Here is a 27,108-nt window from a genome sequence, read left to right as displayed (position 1 = left end):
TGGACAGTCTAGTTAGATTGTTGAAGGCATTGTAACCTAATTTTATATCAGAATTTTTATATCAGCAAAATATCAAATTTGAAGTTTGAAATGTAATGTTAGTTTGCACGCCAACTGTTTGACAAAATGTTACTTGGTTGTAAGTGTTAATTTGCATTAAATAGATGTCATATATTGCATCTAGTAAAAACAAAAAAAAGAGTTGCATTTCATGTTAGTTGTAGACTAAGCGGAAAAGAAGTCATCTTTTAGTCATCCTATGATATTAGAAGTCATCTTTCTTTTTCTGAAAACAAACAAAATAAAATCAGTCATATATCCCTTTGCTGTACAAGTGTTTGACAAAATTTCTAAAAGCAAATATAGCAAGTTTCAATCAGATTTGGGCAGGGATATTACAACTTATCACTAATTTCTCCTATAAAATCAATTCCCCACATTTGGAAGGGCTCTTCCACTTATAATGTTCTTAAGGGAAGGGCGCCATCATATTTCAACTTATCAGAGAATTTTTGACAAGCCTCGCACTTTTGAACATAAGCATGACAGTCTTTAAAAAGCTGGGGCCAGTAATAACCTGCTTGCAATATCTTATGCGCTATGGTCCTAGCTGAAAAATGACCACCGCAAACTCCTTCATGCATTTCTTTGGGAATAACTGCAAACTAGGCAACATCTAAACAAAACAATAAAATTCCATCTTGATTTTTCTAATATAAATCTCCCTGAATTAGAACATACTTTGCAGCCTGTAATTTGATAGTCCTTTTTTACTCAAATCATCTCTACATTTTGTATGTTGTAAATAATAAACTATATCAATATACCAAGGGCATCTTTCAATACTAACTTTAGTATGATCATCATTAATCTAATTCACCTGCATAGCCCCCAAATTTGATTCCACCATAAGTTTAGCCAATCCTTGCCCTGTAACTAATTTTGTGATTTGAATATCTATATTAAATTCTTGGATTTGATTTATCCAACAGCATCGTCTTCTAGTAGTTTCAGATTGTCTAAATATATCCTTAATAGTAGCATTTGGCACATGAGCAACAACTTAAGCTCCGACTAGATAGGGTCGAAAAGATTTGACTACTTTAACAAGAGCATAAGCCTTCTTTTCATTTATATCATAATTAAGTTTAGTAGCTTGTAAACTTCTGCTAAAGAATGCAATCGGCTACTCATGCCCGTCATCATTCTTTTGTAAAATAATAGCGGCTATAGTATGATAAGAAGCAAACAAGAATATCTAAAAAGGCTTCTTAAAATCAGGAGATTTCAGGATTGGAGCTTCCTTTATAGCTTTTTTTATTTTAGCAAATGCTTCTACAGCTTCATTATCCCATGAGATTTTTGCTCCCTTTTTAAGCATTTTAGCGATAGGTTTAATGATTTCAGCAAAATTAGAAACAAATCTTCTCACGAAGTTGATTTGCCCAAAGAACGATTGGATACCCTTAGTTGTTTTAGGCATCTGGATGTTATCAATGGCTGCTACCCTTTTTGGATCTATTCTTACCCCTTCCTTGGAGACAATATGACCTAATAGTTTCCCTTTAGTGACCCCAAAATGGCATTTTTTAGGGTTTAAAGAAATTCCAAATTCAAGAGGTCTTATGAAAATTTTCTCCAAATGCTTACAATGATCTTCCGCTCTTTTCGAGTAAGCAGTGAGGTCATCCTGATAAACTACCATAATCAAATCAGTTAATTTGTCAAAAACAACATCCATTGCTCTTTGAAAAGTGGCTCTTGCATTCGTGAACCCAAAAGGCATCCTAGCATATATGTAAGTACCCCAAGGAGTTGTAAAAGCAGTCTTATACTGTTCGGACTCTTTAACTTTAACTTGATTATAGCCCAAAAATCCGTCCATCATAGATAATAGTTCATTACCAGTTACCTTTTGCAATAAGATTTCCATATTAGGTAATGCGTAATTATCCTTAAGAGAAGATATGTTCAAATTTCTAAAATCTATACATAATCATATATCACCATTCGTCTTTCTCACTGGGACTAAATTTGAAACCCATGTAGAGTGCCTAATAGGTTTAATGATTCCAGCATCTCTTAACCTCAGAATATCTTTTGTGCAATCCTTCATTCGATTGCAATCTCCTCGTGCATGGATTGATCGGCAGGCTCAGAATAAGACATTTGATTATGCCGTGAGTGTCCCATTTGCTCTTGATGTTCGGGCTGATGTGTTTCTGAACTGGGCATGCACGGGCTCATCAGGAAATACATGTAATTTACAAACTTCTTCCCGTCCGTGCTTGAAACCATTCGCTGGAACATTTGCAAATGACATTAGGGCTTCCTCTGTCACAATTTCAGACCTTGCTCGGATTCCTTCCTGCACGTGATGAATGCGATGGGTCTCCATGTAATACGGTGAATTTTCAATGCATTGTTTCACAAATGGAAACCCCAAATTTTTGCAAATAATTTGGGCTCCATCATGCCTGTCATTTCAAGATTTCCTTCTTCATTCTCCTCGTTTGAAATCTATACAGACAGTTATCTTGCTTGGTTGGTGGCATGTGTTTCATCAAGGAACAGCAAGTCTTTGGCAATTACTTGTAATCTTCTTCTTTGTTCTCTTTGTTCTACAACTCTTAAAGATCACCTAATCACTTGGTCTTGACCACCCAATGGCTTCTTGTTGCCTTTATTGGTATTCAAGGGCATAATCATGCAAAGTTGACCAGATTTCTTTTAATGACAACATGCCAAATGTTTACTAAAATGCCTAGTAAATTACAGATAGATAGATAGATAGATAAAATTTTAACGTCCACGAGGCCAAAAATAGCCTATGGGACAGATGGCAATGCATACTAGATATAGGAATAAAATATATCTTTGTTTGCTCACGAATTCATTATAGAGAAGAAGACAATAGATGGTCACCCAAGGATTACATTTCATCCAATTGTACCCTACTACCTTCCTTGGTAGTACACATTTAAATGACCTAATGATTGCCAAGGGAGACAACTATCAACCGACATTTGCATCTACCCAAGAGTGATTACCAACAAACAATTAATACATTGACGAATAACCAATATTATCACATTACAAGAAGCAATGTACATCAACTACAAACACTTGGAGTCTATTATCTTAGTCACATGTAGTGCCTTCTTTTCTAATGTTTTCTTTGCATATCTTGCTTTTGGAGAAATGTTTTTTCCCATGTGGTTATACTCCTTTCCTCTGTTTAGAGAGACCTCATTAGAGTGGGTTGCATTGATTTATACATGGGTAACTAATCGGGCCTAGCTATCTGGACCCTTTCATGCATTACATACTTAGAGCTTTTTGTTCGGCTATTTCATTTAAAGGGGTTGTTAGAACATGCATATATGTTGCATTAATTAATCGCATACATGCTCAAGAATATTCTTATGCATATTATTATGCATAATTGAGCATATGTTTGCACATTCATGCTCTAGCTTAAGTTCCCTTAGATAAGCCTAAATTTAGGTCAATCTCATCTAGTTAGGCCCAGTTTGCACATTGGGCATATCATGCACTTCTAGTTTGCATATTTTAGCTCTAGATGCTATTTTTAGCTTGAGTTAGCTTTGGATATTTTTAGTACTTTTGGTTTCTATAATAGCAAGTCAATCATTCATTATGATACACTCCAATGCCAATTCATTATTTGTGCAATCAATGCAAAATCCTAGTTGTTATAGAGCATATCATCTTTGCTTGACCTCTCTTGTGTGATAGGTGTTTTTCTTGCAAATGATCCTTGGCACTTGTGGTTGTTAACAAAAAATTTAAAATAAAAATAGTTTGTACTAGGTCGTTAAAAGTTTTTTGCTTACAACAAGGTTATTGTCAGTGTAACCTGGGTGCGCGCACCCGGTGCGGGTGCGTCACGCACCCAAGTACCCTCACCAGGAGTTTTTCCGCCGCCACACCGGTCAAGCACCCGGGGGGGACGCAGTGCTTGGGTGCTTCCAGGGTGCTTAGGTGTGCGGGTGCTTCCTGGGTGCTCACGGGGTGCTTCTCGATTGCTCACAGGGTGCTTCTTGGGTGCTTGCAGGGTGCTTCCTGGGTACTCACTTTGATATGGCAATGATACATTATTATTATTTCATTGTTTCATGCTATTCGGCTCATTGTCATCATGAGCATCTTTATGATATATGATATTCATAGAATCATATTTGAAGAATGAATTTTGAATCTTGCATCTTGAACTAAGTTAATTTGTTAAATGGTCATTAGTAATGGTTATGAAGTTTCAAGTTTCAAGTTTGAACTTATGGTTTGTGAATCACATTTCAATTTTCTCTATTCATTGTATTCAACTAAATTTGGTATGTTAATGTTATATAATATATTGAAGTATCATTTCATAATTAGCATTTTCAGTCATATATATTATATATATACTATGCAACCCCCTCCCTCCACTCCACCTCCTCCCCTATTCCCCCACCCCCCCTCCGTTCCTCCACCGCCGCACCCCCGCCATCCCCAAATTGAGGCTATTTTTTTTCCTACACTCGAAACTCGTCCCTATGTCCCCCCACACCGCCGCACCCCTACGTTGGGGTAACACTGGTTATTGTTGTCAAGGAGCTTTTGGTCTCCTAGTGAAGTTGAGTGGTTCTTAATTCATTAAGCATCAATGAGTATCGTACTGTCAAATGATTAAGTTTTAGAGTTCTATATATTTCTATATATGTATGTATATATATAGATATACATGTGTATGTATGTATATATACATACGCACACACCTAAACCCACATACCCAAATTCCAAAAATAATTTGCCCATACCCACATACCAAATTATCATACCTGTGCCAGTACTCATACCATCAACTTAGACTCTCTCGTTTCCTTGCACTCTCTCGTTTCCTTGCACTTGTGGGCTCTTGAAATATCATTATGGGTGATTATCTCTTTGCTTTGACCTTTCCTGAGTTTTATGTCTTGCAATTGGACTTTGTTCCTTTGTCAAGAGTGGTTGTGTGAAACTCTTGATACAATTTTTGAATGGCAAGCTTTCATTTGTAGCGATGGGGTTTTTTACCGATATGAATATGTATTCTTGCAACTATGGTGAAACAAATCTATTGACTACCAATATCTCTAAAGAACATGAAGATGTGTTAGAAGATTACATCTGCCTTTTGAGCTTAGTAAGATGTCAAAACCCCAATTATTTTCTATGGTGCATTTTTTTATACTCCTAGCAATGGGCATTCATGGCTTAAATTCATTGTTGCTTGATGTTCATATGATGCAATTCACCAAACATGCTGTTGTGGAAATCCTTCAAAATTTGCCAATTGTCAAGAGCGTTTACTTACACCCACTTGGCAGTTTCAAGTTACATGTCCAATCACTTTTAACTATTTATGCATGAAATAGTAACCATGTAGAGCGTTGCTTAAATTTACCTAGAACCGATTGTAGAATTAGGAACAATATGCCAAACCACAACAGTTCATTTGATGCTATGCCTAGAAGGCCATTAACACTCTTCAACATTTGTAGATTAAGGAGAAGGCTAATCCCATTACAAGACCAAAAAAGAGAATAAGAAGAGGAAATGCTTGCTATTGCATAGCCAGTTCACACATAGCCAATCTATTCATGCAGTTTATTGATCTGATTTCATTTTCATATTGACCAGGTTATTCAATAGTGGACTGAAACACAACACATGTAGAACATAACTATATAAAGAATTGGCTATTAGTGCATGATTCACAACGCCTCTACAACTTTTGTTCACTAAAATAGCCTGAAGAGTTCCTTCTCATATCCTCAAACAATTTCTGGGAAACCATCCCAGTTTCTTTCTAGGACATGCAAATACACAGTATCAGATGCTACTTTGGAATGCATCTATAATTACAATATTTCAGAACAATATATTACCTGAGCAAGAAGTGCTGCAGCCAACTGCAAGCTTGGTTCTAAGGTTTCAGCCACAACCTGATGAAAATGAAATTTGTAAACATGTAAGGTAAATTTCATACCGGATTAAGGTTCGCCTAACAAAACAGGCAATACATAGAATTAACAACTGAAAAGAAAGCACTGAAAAATCTTTTGTGCTCTATTGAAATAGCAGATAATGGCCAAAGTGGACATTATCACAACAATAGTGAACAAGGACAGCCTACAAGCCTCCAAATCTTCACAAACAATACATCTTTTTACATCTAATATATTTATAATTTCTAACAAATAATATACCGCTGTAGCACCAGCTTTCTCAAGATTGATGCCATGATCTACATCATGTGCTCGAACAAATGTCTTGACATGTGGAAAGTTCTTACTGAGAGCCCACACAGTCCGATAATTGGCACCAGGAGTATCTAGGGTTATTGCAGCAGCTGCAGCTCTCTCTGCCCCCACTTTATGAAGTACCTAATAACCAAAGTAATATATTCAAAAACATAATAGAACACATTATTTATTAAGATTTAACTAAAACAACATGATACATCTTACCTCTCGGCTACCTGCATCTCCAAAATACACAGGAAGATCAAGTGCACGCCCAGCTGCCACACGTTCACTGAATATTCCAAAGTTTATCACATGTGGAATTGCAAAGCCAATAACATAAAGATGAAAAAAGGAAATGTAAAATCTTGAAGAAAAAAGCTACCAAGCACTAATCACATATCTGACAACTTTTGACCATATGTTTGAAATCAATAAAATCTGTCCACAAATAATTTTTTTTATTGTTCACTTTGCTTTATTGCCAAATATACAGCATCTGACAGCTAAATTTAGCAATCTGTACCCTACACTAAAGTTGAGACAGTCCTTGCCTCCATTAGGCACCGACTTTATCTTGAATATAGTTGACAATTAAAAAGGGAACCTAAAGAGAACTCAGAAGAATGCAACAGTAATACTTAAATGCAACCCATGCAACTGTAGATAATCTCTCTGTAATGTTTATCAATGTCAGTCTTCATGATTTTCAAGAATTCAATGGCCCTAACAATGTGGGTTTAAGCCTGAGACGAATGTTGTTTTTCCCTTGTCTTTCATTAACTAGTATATCAGTTCTTGGTAAGAATTTAAGAGCACTCTGAAATTTGCATCCATTGAAATGTTTGCACAATGTTGTCTAAGTATTGTCTGCCATTCAGGTGGCAAACTATTAACCCAAAGTGACCAATGAAATAAGCTCAAGTGTAAAAGCTTTGAGGGGTTTGATGAAGGGGCATCAAAGGGTGCATTTGCCATATTACATTTTTTGGTTGGATAGGTGTTCTTGAGTCTAATAAGGTCATTTATGACCATTTGAGAACATATTGAACCATTTTGGTAACTTGTAAGTCCATCGCTCAAATATTGTAAAAGTTGCAGATAAATATTGACAAGTTGCTCAAAACATTGTCAAGCAACTTTGTAAAAATTGTCAAAAGGGTGTTTTTGTTAACAAAATGGTTAGGTGGACAGTTGAAGCAGTTGATACAATGGAACAAATATATAAATACAGCCTTCCAACTCGAGTTTGGGGTTGGAGAACTGACTGGTGATGAATTTGTTGAATGAAACCCTCATTTTCAGTGCATTTCTCATGTTTCTAACCGTTGACTTGTATGGACTGTATGGTCCCTGTTATGATCTGAAACCAATTTGGATTGGTTGGAATGTAAATCTACTTTCATTTGTGTTGAAGTTGATTTGAATATGTATTTCTTTTAATTTCTGTTTCTTGCACAATTTATATTTATTGACTAATTTTTTATTGTAGATTACAATCAGAATGGAATGCAACAATGTTTTCACAATACAGATACTCCCTTTTTTTATCAGTAAGAGGCTGAAGCCAAGATTAATTATTATGTGTTGTGATTAATTATTAGTATTATTTATTAAGCTCGAGCAAACTCGAACCCAAGACCTCCAGATAAGAGGCTCACAATTTACCTTGTGTTATAGGCTCTTGCCTCACAATACAAATACTCTTGATCTGCTAACACTTCAGTTATTTTAGACTGATGAACAACTTTCTTAATATATGAATTGCATGCTTTGACTTGCACTATTGGATTTTAATACTTGTCTACATTTGATCTGCATTGTATTATATATATTTATGGAGAGATGTATTGGTGGATAGACATGTCTCTCCACTAATAGTAATAAACATACTCTTTCATTATTGGTGGCAATATATGCACCATTTCAAAACAGATAACAATTTCCATTATGCCCAATAGTTATCGGCATTACCACAATGCTAATCAGATTCAAATCTGATTATTTGTTAATGCTATGTTTATCTCCATCGATTTGACATGATACATATATATTGCAATGATAATATTTAATCAATATTGATCATGATGCCGAACGAAAAAATCCAGGTAATACTTGGAACAAAATAAATGATAATTTGACCCTTTTATGGATGATCATTAAATTCACAAATAAGATCAATATAATGATATTAGTTTAGACATTTAAATATGTATGTGTATATATCAATATACACAATATGTGTGTGTGTGTGTGTGTGTGTGTATAATTATCTGACCGAGGCTATCATTTTTCAACAATTTGCTTGTTGTCTCATCAATTTTCATTGGGTATTTTGTATGATTATATTTTTTTTTAGTGAAAACTGGTCAAAACCCTACCTAGGGTAACCAGCCAGTGGAAATAAATGTAAATCTTGACATTCCACTGGTGAAAATGACCAAAATGGGTGGAAAGGTCTGTCTACATGTTACTAGAAGAGTCTTGCTAAATGATGAGAAGAAACCTGCACAAAGAAAGGCTTTGCTTTGCACAAGATGTAAGTGTAATAGTAAAGTATGCAATAATCACCAAAATGGGTGGAAAGGTCTGTCTACATGTTACTAGAAGTGCCTTGCTAGATGATGAGAAGGAAGCTATGGAAAGGAAGCATTCGTTTTACACAAGATGTAAGTGTACTAGTAAAGTATGCAATGTCATTATTGATGGTGGAAATATTGTTAACCTTATTTAAGAGAAAATAAATTAATGTTAAGAGAGAAGGAAGTATCTGAATCCCTATTGGATTGCTTGGTTGCAGAATGATTAGAAAGCTCTGCTCAATGAACAATATCTAGTAAAGCTCAAAATTGGAAACTATCATGATGAGGTAGTATATGATATTATGCCTATGGATGTTTGTCAAATATTGCTAGCAAGATCATGGCAATTTGATCATCATGCAGTCCATGATGGGTGTGCAAATACCTATTCTTTGACAGAGTATGGAGCTCAGCATAAGTTGAAGTAGTTGATGAAAACAAAGGAAAAGGTATGCAATCATGCATGAATATGTTTCATTGATGGAAGGAAATTTCTAGGAGGCATCCAGCATGAGCATATGTCTTTGCTTTAATTCCAAAAGTTAATAAAGAGGAAGTAGAAGATGTGCCTTTGGAAGTTGCAGATTTGTTGGATAAGTTTGAAGACATTGTATCTGATAATGTAACTGATGGATTGCCGCCAACAAGAAAGATTCGTCATCAAATGGAATTGATTTCTATAGCTAGTTTCCCAATAAGGCAGCCCATAGAATGACTCTAACAAAGAGTGAAGAGTTGAAAAGACACGTGCAAGAATTGTTGCAGAAATGGTTGATGTGAGAGTTTGACTCCTTGTGCAGTATCAGCAATACTAACACCAAAGAAAAATAGAGGATGGAGGATGTGTACAAATTCTTAGGATATCAATAAGGATGGATGACATTATGCCTATCAATAAATTGCGGAGTAGGAAAAAAATTATAATTAGCACACAAGCAAGTGATATGGTTAGAGAAGGAGACTCAACCTGCAGAGATAGAGTGACAGTTGGGAGCCACTATGTGAGAGCTTGAGAAAACAAAAAAGGATATGATGGATGTTGTCTTATTGATAAGAGCCGCTCATGAAAAGCAACTAATCACAGAATGTGACTTGTGTCTTCTTCGTCAAAAGCTTCCCATGCCGACATCCTCAACTACTCTAGGGTTGTTCTCTCGCCCTAACTCCCAACAATAGTTGCTATTATTGTAGTACATTAGCTTGTTTTTGTTTTGTTGTCTAGAAGATGACTACTTTTTCTCTTCTTCTTTTTTTTTTGGGGGGGGGGGGGCGGGGGGGCGCTAATGTTGACGACAGTTTTGCCAGTGAAAATAAACTATGTTTTGTTATGGAAAAGGAAATGAATGAAAAACAAGTTCTCAAGTAATTGTAGAGAATCGACAGTTAGCACTCTCAACCATCCATCGAGTTCTTCATATTGTGGGTTGGTACTGTGAACAAGAGCTAGCATTGTATAGACATCACATGGAAATAAAAGTTATATCTCTCTACGAATTTCTTGTGCCGCGTGTTTTATCTAAATAGCTATGTTATTTGTATTATGTTCAAATTCTTGTTTTCTCTATGTATTAAACAAATGCCCCAAAGGGAGTAAACAAAACAAAGATATCAAATTTAAAGTTGCGAATAGAATGACAAGTTTCTTAGCTGATTATATGTTTTCACTTTGGTGATGTATTCTTAAAAGGGCCATTACATTATTTACAATAATAACTCCATTGCAAATTTATCAAAGGTCACGACTCAGGACTACCCCCTTATTTTATATTATGAAAGACATTAGGCTACTTAATTTTGGAGAAGAGGAAATCCACTTAACCAAAGGCCAACACTCATCAATTATTCAATTATTTCATATTTACTCCCACCTTGACATCAATATGCCTATGCAATCACTTAGCATGAGATTTCTGTTAAGATTATGGCTACAGTCAAATTGATTTAAGCTTAAGATGTAATGTTGATATATATATATATATATATATATATATACATACATACATACATATATGTATGTATGTATGTATGTATATACATATACATAGATATATGTATGTATGTATGTATGTATATACATACATACATACATACATATGTGTGTGTGTGTGTGTGTGTGTGTGTATATATGTATGTATGTATGTATGTATGTATGTACATACATACATACATATATATATATAAAATATATTATACATAATATATATATACATATATATACATACATACATACATATATACATAATATACACACACACACACACACACACACACACACACACATATATCATATGTTATATTGTGATATATATTAACTAATAATGTTTAATCATAAAGACATGTCGCTTCATGAGACATATACCCTACTCTAATATTTATAAGACGTTGGGATCTGCATTTGAAACATATCAATAAGAACGACAATATTATTACATTTGTAGAGAACCTAGAAAATAACATGGTATCAGAGCCAACTGCAAATGTACCAAAGGAAAACAACAATGTGGATACGGCAAATAAAAGATAGGGATCGGATGTGATACAAGGGAGAACCAAAGCTAGTTGATATCTTACAAGTTCGAATGAGAAGGTCCCGAAGTCAGTAAAGTACTCATGCAGCAAAATATTGGACCCAAACCCCATAAAGGTTAATGATTTGGCGTGATCCAAATAATATAACAAGTGTATGTATTTCAAGTCTGAAACCCACCACTTCCTAAGATACTATCAAAAGCATGTCCACGTCATATAAGAATGATGGGGACACAACCCAAGAACAGAATGGACACAACAGAAAAAGGGAAATTATATTAACTAAAAATAAGCTAGTACATTCAGTACAGAGAAAATAAACTTCAAAACATGCCCTAAGGGCTTACAATACCATAAATCTGGAGATAATTTCCCCTGTCAGTACCTCCTCTCAAACTCCACTCCGAACTGCCTTCTACAATGCCAAGAATCTCCTTAAATAGCCCTATGGACCAGCTTTGCTCGTCCCCCATTTTCCGGCCCTTTTCGAGGTTATTTAATGCCCCTAACCTGACTTTGAAGCATTCTTAGGAGGTCTCCAAAACCCAAAAAACTGCAATAACTTTCAAACCGTGGGACTTTTTGACTTGATTCTTTTTCTAAAATGCTCTAAATCACAATTACATTCATCTAGCCACTTTACACCTCCTAGTTCACCAAAATGATGGCTCAATTACATACTCCTATTTTTTCGGGATTTACACGAACACTGATAGTGGAACTGTGAGAGTTGGAACCTTTATTTGACCCAAATGGGTATCAAAAAATGAAAACACATGAAACAAAAACTAAGTCTAAGTATATTTTTTTGGGTGACACAGGATTGCCCTTATACCTCTGGATGCTCCTGCATCAGACACCCAGGGTAGATTGAAAAGTTACCCTGTCACTTTATGAATGGTAGAGGAAATCCCAAATGGGAAACCTCAGCTGCTGAAATCCAAGTTGAGTCCTCGATCGGTCGTCCTTTCAATTTGACCAAATACTCTTCATACTGCCTGTTTCTAGTACTCCTACCCACACGATGATCTAGAATGTCTTCTATCTCCTCCTTCTTAGAAGTAGGAATTGGACATGGCTCTAACACCAGCTCCTCATCTGCACCATCATCATGATACTCTGTTAAATCAGCAATGTTCAAAATGGAAGAAATGTGAATACCATCTGGCAGCTCCACCTCATATGCATTTCCTGAGTCATGTTTCTTCAAAACTTTGCAGGGGCCAAATTTCTTCATTTTCAGCTTGTTGTAAATACTAGCTGGAAATCTTTCTTTTCGTAAGTGCACCATGACTAGATCCCCTACTTGGAATTCCTTATGTCTTCTCCTTTGATCAGCCCTAGCTTTATACTCTTGATTCATCTTGGTAATGTGTGCTTGAACCTCCTCATGTAGACACTTGATATGTTCAGCAAATTCTTCCGCTTCAGCACTTGTCCTCTCCCCTTGCTCTATGTTCCTCAATTCTGGTGCAGTCCTTGGGCTATTCCCATATACAATTTGGAATGGTGATTTTCCAGTACTCCTATTTATAGAGTTATTGTAAGCAAACTCTGCTTGTGGTAGAATCAAATCCCATCCCTTAAGCTTATCCCCAACTAAACATCTTAGCAAATTGCCCAGACTTCTGTTTACCACTTCTGTTTGGCCATCAGTTTGTGGGTGATGCGTGGAACTGAATTTCAAGTCAATTCTTAACTTTTTCCACAATGTTCTCCAAAAATACCCCACAAATTTAGTATCTCTATCAGAAACTATGCTCCTTGGAAGACCATGTAGTCTTACCACATCTTTGAAAAACAAGTTTGCAATATGGACAGCATCATGAGTTTTGTGGCATGGAATGAAATGTGCCATTTTGGAGAACCTATCAACCACCACGAATACTGAGTCATTAACCCTTTGTGTCCTTGGCAATCCAAGAACAAAATCCATACTTATGTCCTCCCATGGCCTTGATGGAACAGGCAATGGCTGATATAGGCAAGTATTGTGACTAAAACCCTTGGCAACTTGACAAACCTGGCAACTCTGTACAAACTTCTTCACATCCTGTGAAATTTGAGGCCAAAAATAATGTTATCTAAGAATGGCAATGGTCTTATCTCGATCAAAATGTCCTGCCATCCCTCCACTGTGTTTCTCCTTAATCAGATTTTCCTTCATGGAACTCCTTGGAATGCACAATTGACTACCTTTGAACAACATGCCATCCTGAATCATATAGTCTTACCACTTGGTTCTATCTACAGCAACAGGTTCTTTACAAGCTTTCCATGCTTCAGCAAAATCAGGATCCTCGGGGTACAAATTCTTGAGTTCATCAAACCGAACTACTTCAACCTGCATTACTGTAAGCAACAACTGTCTCCTACTTAGTGCATCTACAACCCTGTTAGATTTTCCACTTCTATGCTTCAACACAAATGTATAACTCTGCAAGAACTCTACCCACTTCATATGCCTCTGATTCAATTTACCTTGGCTATTTAGGTACTGTAATGCCTGATGATCAGTATACAAAACAAATTCCTTTGGCAATAAATAATGCCTCCATTTCTTTAAGGCCTGAACTATTGCATAGAACTCTTGATCATAAACAGAATACTTCTTCTTTGCATCATTCAATTTTTCACTAAAATATGCAATAGGCTTACCTTCTTGGCTTAATACAGCCCCAATAGCGCTGCCACTGGCATCACAATCCACCTGGAAAACCTTTCTAAAATCTGGAAGTGCCAACACAGGTTGTTCTGTTACTTTCTTCTTCAGCAATTCAAAACTTCTCGCAGCTGCTGTAGTCCATTTGAACTCTTTTCTATCCCCTCTTATTGTATCAGTTAGGGGTGCACATATGCCACTGAAATTCTTAATAAACTTCCTGTAAAAACTAACCAGACCATGAAATGATCTTACCTCAGTAGCAGACCTTGGAGTAGGCCATTCCAAGATGGCTTTTATCTTGGCTTTTATCTTCTCTGAATCCATTTTGAGACCTTCAGGTGATATAACAAACCCCAAATAGACTAAATCAGGTGATATAACAAACCCCAAATAGACTAACTCCCTTTTTGCAAAGATACACTTCTTCAGATTAATTAACAGTTTCTCTTCCCTTAGCCTTTCAAGGACACTACGAATATGCAATAAATGTTCTTAAGAAGTCTTGCTGAAAATTAAAATATCATCCAAATAAACAATAACAAATTTTCCCAAGAACTTCTTAAGTACCTCATTCATGAGCCGCATGAAGGTGCTTGGAGCGTTCGTCAATCCAAAGGGCATGACTAACCACTCATAAAGACCCTCCTTGGTCTTGAAGGCTATTTTCCACTCATCTTCTCGAATCCGTATCTGATGATAGCCACTCTTGAGATCTATCTTTGTGAAGTACTGAGCTCCACTCAAGCAGTCCATAAGATCATCCATCCTTGGCAAAGGAAACTGGTACTTGATGGTTATCCTATTTATAGCTCGAGAATCTGTACACATCCTCCACTCTCCATCCTTCTTTGGTGCGAGTACTACAGGTACTGCACATGGACTTAGGCTCTCTCGAATCAAGCCCTTCCTCAACAGCTCCTGAACCTGTCTATTTAGCTCCTCTGTTTCAGTAGGAGTCATCCTATGAGCAGCCTTGTTAGGCAAACTAGCTCCTGGAATCAGATCTATCTGATGACTGATTTGCCTTACTGGTGGCAATCCATCTGGAACATTATCAGAGATAATATCTCCAAACTCACCTAGTAAATCTGAAACTTCAAGTGATATTTCACTACTACCTTCTTTATCTTTCCTAGGAATCAAAGCATAGCACATATGCTGATGTTTCATGCCATCTAATAACTTCCTTCCATCAACAAGAAAAATCCTAGCACTACTACATACCTTTTCACCTTCCTTTTTCATGGGCTTCAATTTGTGGTGAACTCCATCCTTTGTCAGAGAGTATGTGTTTGCATGTCCATAATGTACTGCATGTCTATCAAACTGCCATGGTCTACCCAACAATAGATGGCAAACATCCATCGGAATAACATCACAGAGAACTTCATCATGGTAACTCCCAATTTTGAATTTCACTAAACATTGTTCACTTACCAGGACCTTATGATCATCTTTTACCCAAGCAATCCGATAAGGCTAGGGATGTTTCTCCCTCTTGAGCTTCAGCTTAGAGACCATCTCTTCTGATACCAAGTTATCCGTGCTACTACCATCAATGATCACATCACAACATTTATCCTCACACTTGCATCTGGTACAGAACAAACTCCTCCGTTGTCCTGGTTCAATCTCACCACTTAGTAGGACTCTTTTATTTACCAAGGTCTCTCCTCTTTCTGCATCCTCTGAATGTGATGATTGTGCATCCTCATCCACATGAGCAACCCTAGCTTGGCCCTCAGCTCTCCTATCTATCCTTCCTTGTCGTTGAGGGCATTCAAAAGCACGATGACCTTCTTCATTGCAATGGAAACAGGTACCACGGAAGCCTCCTCTTCCTTGTCCACGTCCTCTACCTCTTCCTCGCTGATTTCCAAAGTCTTGATCATGGGAGCGGTTGAAACCCTCATTCCTCTCGTTCCTGCTAGTACCCACATCTTCATTTTTCTTTTGGGTTTCATTGCGGCCTCCAAATGATCTACCGCTTCCCCTTCCTCCTTGACCGCGCCCTCTTTGTCTTCCTTCAAACCTTTTATTCAGCTTCTCTTCAACTCATAGGCAAACTGGTATGCCTCTTCAACGTTGGTCATTCTTACCAGACTTAATTCCTCCTGGATGCTAGGTCGCAACCCACTGATATAACGAGCAACCTTCTCCTTATTTGCTTCTGCATGCCCCGCTCTAATCAAGAGTTGGTAAAATTCCTCTGTATATTCTTGGATTGATCTTCCTGCTTGCTTTAACCCATGCATCTTCTTAAACAAATCAAGCTCGTAGTCCACAGGAATAAGCTGCTTCTTCAATTCGTCCACCATGCGATCCCATCTTGTGATCTTCTCCTTTCCTCTTCTGTTTCTTTCCAATTGAACCTCTTGCCACCAGATTTTGGCATGGCCTTTCAGTTTGGCCTTTGCAAACTTAACCCTATCTGGGTCCCTGATATCCTCATACTCAAAGTATTCCAGTTCATTGATTCAATCGATCAACTCATCTGGTTTCAAATATCCTGAAAATACACCCACTTCAATTGTGGGTCTTTTCCCAAACTTAGTAATGGCCCTAAAAAGCCTTTCCTCTACATGATTCAGAACTTCCCCATCAAATTCCCCTTCTGGTCCCATTTCTTCTTCTTCATTGTCATCCTCACTGTCGTCACCTGCAGCAACATTTGCTCCTCTACGGAGCTCCTTTTGCAATGCCTGTACCTGCCTTTGGAGGGCTCTAACCTCCTCAGGATTAATAGCTCTAGCCCTTTCGCCACGCTCTCTTCGTGGAGGCATCTTCTAACTCGAACCCACAACCACACAGTCTTGGTGCAAACTGCCTCACAGTCGGCGCTTTGTCTACACACTCAGGAAAACCGGCTCTGATACCACTTGATGGGGACACAACCCAAGAACAGAATGGACACAACAGAAAAAGGGAAATTGTATTAACTGAAAATAAGCTAGTACATTCAGTACAGAGAAAATAAACTTCAAAACATGCCCTAAGGTCTTACAATAGCATAAATCTGGAGATAATTTCTCCTGTCAGTACCTCCTCTCAAACTCCACTCCGAATTGCCTTCTACAATGCCAGGAATCTCCTTAAATAGACCCCGGAGGGTTAAGGACTAGGAATACATTCTAGAAAGTGCTAGTAGGCATCCACCGACCAAATAGAAGGCTCCAGAAGCTGTGTTAGAGGTCGGCGCAAATCTGGAAGAATCCAGAAACGGTAACCGAACTTCCGGGAGGCATAACTTTTGAACCGTAGCTCCGATTGACGAACCGTTTACATTTCCGAAAAGCTCTCAAAGCACTCTATAGCCCTATGGACCAGCTTTGCTCGTCCCCCATTTTCCGGCCCTTTTCGAGGTTATTTAATGCCCCTAACCTGACTTTGAAGCATTCTTAGGAGGTCTCCAAAACCCGAAAAACTGCAATAACTTTCAAACCGTGGGACCTTTTGACTTGATTCTTTTTCTGGAATGCTCTAAATCACAATTGCATTCATCTAGCCAATTTACACCTCCTAGTTCACCAAAATGATAGCTCAATTACATACTCCTATTTTTTCGGGATCTACACGAACACTGATAGTGGAACTGTGAGAGTTGGAACCTTTATTTGACCCAAATGGGTATCAAAAAAATGAAAACACATGAAATAGAAACTAAGTCTAAGTATATTTTTTTGGGTGACAAAGGATTGCCCTTATACCTCTGGATGCTCCTGCATCAAAGAATCATATTATATCAAGATTGAAGATAGAAATCCCTAACGATGTTACCATAGTTTATAGAGAAATAAGGATTTTAAGGACAATCATGTGAAAAGAAAATGTATCATACTAGCAAACGAAGACTATAGTTTCAGACCAGGATATTTTATATTGCACATGTATCAATACGAAGAATATAGAGAATGGATATCATAGGAATACCAAGAAAGGATGACAATGGGAGTTATCTATTATCTTATTGTTGTTAATCAACACCAACCCATGAAGCTCCCAGTATACATAAAAAATATTAAAAATGGAAGCACAGATCAATAATAAAAACAATGAAAGTAATCATGATAACAGGAAATAAAATTTGACTTAGAGGCACCAAATATGGTCGAAGTATAATAACCCACATGGACCCGTTGATCTAGAGTTTACCAAGCCATCGAAAATCAAAAAACTTCTGAAGGTTATAAGGTTGACATGGCAATGAATGATGCAAAGTATCAAATTAAAGGAGGATGAATTATAAACATTGGCACACAAAACAATATAATAAATACCCCCGACACACAACACGGAGATAAGGTGCGGAAAGGAAAGAATTATACTATAACTATGCCACAGGAATACCACTGACGCAGGAGATATAAGGAAGTCGAGGCATTGAATGCGAGATATGATTATTTGAAACAAATGCCCAATAACAACACGTCACCACATAGGACTTTGCACGCAAACAACAAGGAACAATAATACTACCCTTACTACCAAGAGAGAAAACAAATAAAATGGCATATTAAATGGGCGGCACTTTAACAACTTGACACCTTACTCGAAGACATGATTATGTAAACCAATACAAGTGAGTATAGCAAGAAATAATCAAAATCCTAACTCACCCATTGCATCCTACGTGGACATCACATCTGAAATAATAAAACAACCATTCTTCTCACCAACGGACACGTCAAAAGATTGAAAATCGCAAAACACATTGGGTACAAACAAGATGTAAATTGGACTTCAAATAAGAACCACAACATATCTTAATAAATTGTTGCACACACTTACATGGAAGACACGTCGGAAAGGAAAAGGGATTATGGTAAGAAGAAACTTGAAATCCTTCATACACCGCTGACTATATTGGGAATCGTTGACGTGACAAGGTCATCATACCTCGTGGTAGAGAAAGCTTTGATTCAAATTTAATACAACCACATAGTAGGAAGGCCCACGTGAAGAAAAGGACGAATAAACATGGAGCACAATACCAAGGCATGAGTATATGGAGTGGACCCTCACTAGTGCTAAAGCATTGGACCCCACATACCCCATTAAAGGAAGGTACTAAGGTATGGTTACTATTAACATTCATTTTATAAATATATGAAAGTGTGTGTGTGTGTGTGTATAATGAATGTTTCATATATAAAAAATATTTTAATAATAGTTGATATCTTGTGAAATCAATATTCTTATAATTAAAATATAATTATTGAAAATTATTATTAAAATCAAATTTTTATTATTATAAAAGCTATTTGCCTTGATCTGTTTCATTGAGTATGTTTTTGCAAGAAGAGGGAGACAGAGATTTAGAGGGAGCCTGGCATTTCATTAGAGGAAACCTTCAAAAAGAGGGAGTAGATAGAGGATATGATTCAGTTAACCTTCAATGATCTCAATCTTATTGATTAAGAGGGAGTAAACAATGTTTGAGATGGATTTCTCTAGTGATCAATAAATTACCACTATCAAGAGGACCGTGATTCATACATCATGACCATGTGATTTTAATAGGTTTACCCCTTGCATACATCATGAGGAAGTAATGACTTCTAAATGATGTCACTTGTATTTGCAAAAGTTAATGTAAGGAAATTTGAGTTGTTGTGAGACGTTAATGAAGTTTTTAAGAATTCATCTGAACCATCTACGAGTCTCTCGTAGATAAAATGAAACTTGACATATGAGTTGTAGAGTCATTCATGTGGCACAATCATACTTAATAAAGATATTGGCGTATTGTGGACGAGTTTGATAAAATGGAAGGACATGTTTGCTTCTACTATTAAACTAAATGACTATTTGGACCTTCTATGGACAAAAAGAGCAAGTTGGAACTTAAAAAGGTGTTGTCATATTTGATACAAAATTGTTCAACAATATAAGAATCAGTGGAAATTTTACATTATGGGGGAAATAATAGTCAATGCTCCATTTCTACTTGAACCTTATTTAGAGGGGAGATGTTCCATTCTCAAATAATCTAAAAAGACAAATTCTAAATCTTCACGTGCAAATAAGTATTTTTATCTTTTATATTTATCTACTATTTGTAGTCTCTATCTTATTTGTAATTCTATACTACTATAAGGTTATTTGCCTTGATCTTTTCCTTTATGTTTGAGGATGTTCTTACAGAAAAGAAGGTCGGTACTTTACACATGCTACCAAATATTGTGCAGACTCAATCTAATGATAGTAGCTCCAAAGACCTTGATGATCAAGATGGATAAAGTGAGGCTCTTGAAGCAAACATCTTTGATGATTGAAATTATAAATCGTTCTACATTAAGAGGGGAGTATGATGCTTCTTCTAAGGCAACGTAAAAGCTTAGAAGATTGATCCTCGAAGGGAGTCTAGAAATACATGTGGGTGACTGCATGATTTTTGATGGGCCCACTCCTGTGTATATCATGAGGAAGTAATGACTTATCACTAGAAAATTAGATATAAAATTCAAAGTGAGTCTGACAAGAATCCTTGGGAAAGAGAGTTTCTCAGGAAGTAACTAGAAGACCTAACCTCCTAGGATCGATGTTCTGAGGGAGAAATATTGAGATGCAATCCTTTGTGGATGATATCTTCTCTATGAGGAGAAGTGTTAAGAGAAATTCTTTGTAATGCACTCTCCTCTATGAGAGAGAAGTCTGAGGTGAAAACCCTTGTTCCACCCTCTAGTAGCTGCTATGGTGGGTCCACCCTCTGACTTAGTTCATGGTGGATATCATGTGAGTTACTACATGATGTTGTGATTATGTCATGAAAGGTGAAAATTTTTCATTCATGTATATATTTAGAGGGGAAATATTGAAAGGTGACGATCTTATCAATAGTTGGACCTATTATCATAATAGACTACATTAAGTTGTTGTCCTAGAGTGTCGGAAGTTATGATAACAAACAAAAGGTGACGATCTTATCAATAGTAGACCTATCTCCTAACACCAAAGTGTGTTGAAGCAAGTGTTATCATGGTTCTTCGGGCCGAATTTTGCCAAACACCTTGATAACCAACTTATCATGGTTCTTCAGGTCGGATTTTGACAAACGCCATGAAATTTGTTATGGTTATTTGGGCCGGATCTTGCCAGACACCATAACTTAAATCTATCATAGACCACACTTAAGGTGGTGTTCAAATCTTGAAATCAAATTGCTTTAAATCTCTCTTTGTTAAAGAGGGAGCGTTGAGAAATTTAGCCTCATAGTAAATTGAAGCAAATTCCATATGTAATATATGTTAAAATATGTGTGAGTTGATGGAATTTTGTTGATATCTATATATATCACATTGAGATGATATATCTCCATATGCTTGAGAGCATATTGTGTTCCATAACAGATCCTCCCTAGCTAAGAGGCAATGTTAAGATTATAGCTACAATCAGATTGATTTAATCTTAAGATGCAATGTTGATACATATATATATATATATATATTATACACACACACACACACATGTATATATATATCATAGGTTAAATTGTGATATATATTAACTAATAATGCTTAATCATAAAGACGTGTCTCTTCATGAGACATGTCTCCTGCTCTTATATTTATAAGAGTTTGGACTCTGCATTTGAAACATATCAATAAGAATGGCAATATTATTACATTTGAAGAGATCCTACAAAATAAAAAAATTTCACAATAGTATTACATCACTTTAAGTCTTGAATTATGCACATCTAGCGACTACTATGAAAGAATTGTGTGAACAAATGGCATCACATGTTTTAGTGGAATTATGTCACCTTGGGGCTGAAACATGAATTACACCCACAAATAAGGTTTTGATGGTTTTGACAATCATCACTTGGTAAAATTAAGGTTTTGGCAAACATCACTTAGTAGAATCACTTTTGATCTAATGCCACATGAGATAACCAATAATCCCATCACCTAAAGGAAAAAAATAGATCTAACGATAGTTAGCTTTTATTACAATTCAAGTTTAACTTTTTGAACATTGTTTATTTTTAAAACTTGTAAGCATGCCTAGTTGCAACCATCTAAGCAACCACAACCTTTGTTCGAAGAGGACTTATGCCCACCACAAAATACCCACATTCCAACAACATAAAGAATTGAGGGAAATGCATCACAATTTCCATCATTGGCTAAAGGATGTTTTTGAAATTTCTCCTACATTTGGCAGTTGTTTGGGAAATCCAAGGCATCCCCAAGACATCAAAGGGTATCCTAGGAGTCTCCCAATCATCCCCAAGACTTCCAAGCATTCTAATAGAAGGATAATTAAAAAGTTGATATTTAAATAAAATAGGGTTTTCAATCTTTGTTTTAAAAACCCTAATTTTAGTGGTCTAGCAGTCCTAACCAAACCCCAAGCACTCATAAAAAGCTTACAAATAGGTATCTAAGCCTCATTCAGATTACTCCTAAGTTTAATGAATACTAAGAACTTGGTGTTGCTAAAAACAAAGTAATAAAATTGCGAAATAGCAAGTGTGATAAAGGTATAAGTGGTTTTTAAGGCCCTAATATGTGTTGCCCCTCCACCCCTCTAGCAATGCTTACAATTACCATTGTCCAAATATCACAAGTATTCTATAATGTTCATAATACTTAACTTCTTCCATGACAAAGTTCTATAATGTCACTTCCTTAGGAAGATGAGTATATCTGCAGAGGTTGACCTATTTTTCGGGTCCTTGTAGGTCAAAAATATGCATAGGGGACCCACCCAAAGATTTGTAGAGCTACTTAGGGGGCTTCTAGGGCCGTTTTGGGTAGTTTGGTAAAGTCTCATAAATTTTAGGTGGCATTTTTATTCTTTAGGGATTAACTAGGAGTTGAACCAAACACATTAGGGAACCTCTAGGATCATTCTGGAGACTCTGGCTGCATTCACCTACAACATTCAAGTTATTACGATAATAGATCATTTCTATTATCTCTATTTAGTATCTAATGGTTATCTATTGTAAATATTAGAATGTTTCTAATATTTAGTTTTCTGTTTCTAGAATAGAATGTTTCTAATCTTTAGTTACTTGTAGATAACTGTTAGTTTTCTCTTAGCTAGAATAGAAAGTTTCTATTCTTTACGATCAATTCCTAAGGAAACATCGTTTCATTCTTTTGTATATATGGGCCTCTTGGTCTTTATTAATAACAAGCAAATATTTTCCAATTACTTCGTAATATGGTATCAGAGCCAATACTCTAAATTTTTTCAAAAATAATTATAATTTCTTGGTTGAAATTATGTGTCTTTTATTTTCGAAATTATTTACACGCACATTTGCTTCCAACTCTCTCTATAATCCAACTAGGGTTTATGTTTTGAGAGATCTGAATCCACCGACTTCTAGTTTGGTTCTACAACCCATTTCTGTCCAGATCCATCTATTTTTTCTACACATTTCCACCATTTTTTGTGGGTTTTTTGCAGCAGGGTCGTTTTTGTTCAAAACCCTAATTTTCTGTAAAGGATCAATTTTATTTATTTTTACAAATTCTTTGTGGGTATTTTGAGATCTCGACCAAGTTGTCGTCTATTTTTCTGGGTGCCTCAATTTTCGAGCCAATCATTCCAGAAACAAACAACATATTCTTCATGGGTTTTCAAGCTCTCTTCCAAGTCACCTTCAAATTTTCTAGTTCTCTAATTTTGAGGGTTGCATGTACTTGCGTGTTGTTTGCACGTGTTGCTTTACCATGCAAAGTCTCGTGTTTTGCTTCCCTTAAAAAATCTGGCGGGTTTTCATAATTTTTTACCTCAAGAAAAATTTCTAATGGGTTTTCATACTTTTTCCCTAAAAAAATTCTTATGGATCTCTATAAATTTACCCTTGAAAATTTTTTATTCTATAATTCGCAAAGTTGTGTGGGATTCCTTAGTGGGTTTGTAATTTTTTCCTCAAAAATTATCTATTGGGTTTTACAGTTTTCCCTAAAAAAATGAAGCCTTGTAATGTTGTGTTTTGATTGATTTTTCACCTCAAAAACATGGTTTTTTGCGGTTTGTTTTGGAGCATTATGCTCATCTGCAATGTTTTGGAGTGCTTCCAAAGTACCATCAACAAACATCCTCTGCTCCAGATTCAAAAGGCTGCCGGAAGAAAAAAATTCAATTCAACTATTGCCACAAGTTAGGGCACATGAAGGTTGAATGTTGGAAGCGCTTAGATGCCCTATCTAAGAAATCTGGTTCGCATCCCATAGCGAACAGTGCGGAGCATTTTGAGAGGACAGAATCTGCCTTTTACGCTTTTTGACAACTTCGTGCTCTAGATAAATAACCATTAAGGGAGGGCATTACGATAATAGATAATTTCTATTATCCTTGTTTAGTATCTAATGGTTAGATATTGTAATCTTCTGTGAATATTAAAATGTTTCTAATATTTATTTTCTATTTTTAGAATAGAATGTTTCTATTCTTTAGTTAGTTGTAGATAACTATTAGTTTTCTCTTAGCTAGAATAGAAAGTTTCTATTGTTTACGATTGTTTCCTAAGGAAACATTGTTTCATTCTTTTGTATATATAGACCTCTTGGTCTCTGTTAATAACAAGCAAATATTTTCCAATTACTTCGTAATACAAGTACCATCCATGGATTGGTGGCATCAATCAAACATTTAATTTGGAGTTCAAATGATCAGTTTGTGAATAAATTAAAATAGGGAATAATTAATTATTTCCTAAGTTTGATTTAAATAAAATAATAATAAAGTGAATTAATCAAGTCACTTTATATTATAATAAAATATAATAAGGGGCCCATGGCACAATTTCCTAGGAGATGAAGTTATAGGTTAATATTATAAGCATCGTTTACAATGAGTAATCAAGCCTTAATGTTCGAAAATTTATGAGAAGCAATGAAATTTAATAAAAATATTTTTAAGAAATTCATGAAAACGCTAATAGGTTCAAACCTCATGGAGGGAAAAGAAAAATGGCATAAAATAAATTGAGGGCAGGAATTTTTTATCATCCAAGTTATGTTTACACATCAACATATTGGAGTTTGAGCAGCAATCAAGCTTCCAAGAATGAAAACTATTCAAGTATAGGGAGTTGGAGAAAACGCCAGCTTTCTTGGTATCAATTTTAGCACAAATCAAAGTTATTATTATAGAGGCATCGAATTATTGAGGCTAAATCTTGACTCATAACTGTTGAGGGCAGTTTCCAGTGATTAGAATTGTTGATCACAAAGTTGACGGCAGATTTATGATATTTCATTCATTCCTATCCTAGTCATACAGCTTCAGGCAAAGATTATATTCATTTCTAGTTTGGCATCAAGGTTTGAGAAATCATTTAAAAGGCAGGAAATAAATGACGGATTACAAATCAGTATTTTAGGGCAGCTTATCAGTCAATATTACAATAATAGATAAGCTTCTATTATTAGTTAATGCTTATCTATTTGTAATCTATTTTAAATATTAAAATGTTTCTAATATTTAGTGAGTTGTAGTTATTTGTTAGCTTTAGTTTAGCTAGAAAAGAATATTTCTATTCTTTACAGTCGTTGAAACATCGCTTTATTCTTTTGTATATATAGACCTCTCAGTCTCTATTAATAACAAGCAAGTATTTTACCAATTACTTTGTAATATGGTATCAAAGCCAATTCTTTGAATTTTTTCAAAAAATATTATAATTTCTTATTCGAAATTATTAGAGCAATATTTTTTGAAGTTATTTTTTGTGATATTTGCTTCTTACAACAATTTTTCTGCAACTATTGTCTGTTTTTCTGCACATTTCCGCCGATTTTTTGTGGTTTTTTTTGCAGCAACGTTGTTTTTGTTCAAAACCCTAATTTTTGGGCTTGAAAAAATAATCAGATTATAGATTCTTGGTGGGTTTTTCAAGAACTCAACTAGGTTGTCTAATTTTTCTGGATGCCCCAATTTTTCGAGCCAACGGATTTGGAAACCGACAACATATTCTTTCAAGGTTTTTCAAGCTCTCAGTTGAGTACCTCTTGAAATTTTTTGGGTCTTCTGTTTTTTGCCTCGAAGAACTTGCATTCACAAAATTTCATGCTTTTCATTGAAAAACGTGCTATGGCATAATCATTGACTACTATTTTTCTCGAGAGCAATTCAAAATTCAATGGTCAGAATTATGGCACTTGGAAGCAACTGATAATAGAAATTTTTGAACATCGGAATACCGATCAAATTGTTTTGGACGTTACACAGTGTCCGACAACCCCTGGTATTGATCAAGATACATGGGATCTAAATAATCGAAAGGCAAAGATGCTTCTCAAATTATACGTAATTGATGATCAACTCTCTCAGATTCCATCAGGCAAGACAACTACCGAAATATGGGCACACCTCAAAAATCTTCATGAGACCTCTTACAAAAGCAAAGCTTTCTTCTTGAAAAAGACTTTGTTTTCTATTATCATGGATGAACGAACCTAGCTCTAGGCTCACCTCAATAGGATTCAAGAAATCCGTGATTAGTTGCTTGCCATTAGTCACAAGATTGAGGAAGAGGACATTGTGGTTATCACTCTCCGGAGTTTACTAAAGTCCTACGAGCATTTTATTGAGATTCCCAACATCATGTCTTCTAGTGTTAATCTAAAGTTCACCAATCTCTGCACATTTTTGCTTCAACAAGATCGATGGAAACAACAGTTTGGTAGCGGTTCCAAATGCACCTCTACAAAGCAAGCCTTTGCTACTAAATCCTTTTAAAAGGATAAAGACAAGTCTCAGCAGAACTCCTATGCTATAGATTCAGAAGGTTCCCGATAGAAGAACATTCAATGCAACTATTGCCACAAGTTTGGTCACATGAAGGTTAAATGTTGGAAATGCTTAGTTGCCCAATCTAAGTAATCAGGTTAGCAACACAAAGCAAACAGTGCAAAGCACACTAAGCAGACAAAATTTGCCTTTTACGCCTTCATGGCTAAAGAACTGCAGATCATGTGAAGTTGTTTGCCTAGAATATTGATTTAGGTGCCTCTCGTCATTTCACCCACTGCAAAGACTAGTTCATTGACTACCAGCATTACTCAGATTCTAT

General features: G+C 36.0%; 1 protein-coding gene across 2 annotated transcripts in view; it reads right to left on the bottom strand.

The window, feature by feature from the left end:
- Positions 1–27,108, bottom strand: part of LOC149545039 (K(+) efflux antiporter 2, chloroplastic-like) — a 188,746-nt gene that overhangs the window by 43,197 nt on the left and 118,441 nt on the right. For both annotated transcript variants that reach the window (XM_089795540.1, XM_089795539.1), the window contains 3 exons: positions 6,516–6,582; positions 6,255–6,431; positions 5,934–5,990 (listed from right to left, as the gene is read on the bottom strand). In XM_089795540.1, the coding sequence (XP_089651666.1) occupies positions 5,934–5,990; positions 6,255–6,431; positions 6,516–6,582 (301 nt within the window). The remainder of the gene's footprint in view (positions 1–5,933; positions 5,991–6,254; positions 6,432–6,515; positions 6,583–27,108) is intronic.

Source organism: Cupressus sempervirens, chromosome 8, assembly GCF_028749045.1.
Source record: "Cupressus sempervirens isolate cs-2001-9-10 chromosome 8, ASM2874904v1, whole genome shotgun sequence".
Classification (NCBI taxonomy): domain Eukaryota; kingdom Viridiplantae; phylum Streptophyta; class Pinopsida; order Cupressales; family Cupressaceae; genus Cupressus; species Cupressus sempervirens.
Note: the sequence above shows the minus strand (reverse complement) of the source record. Positions and strands in the feature narration are given on the sequence as shown.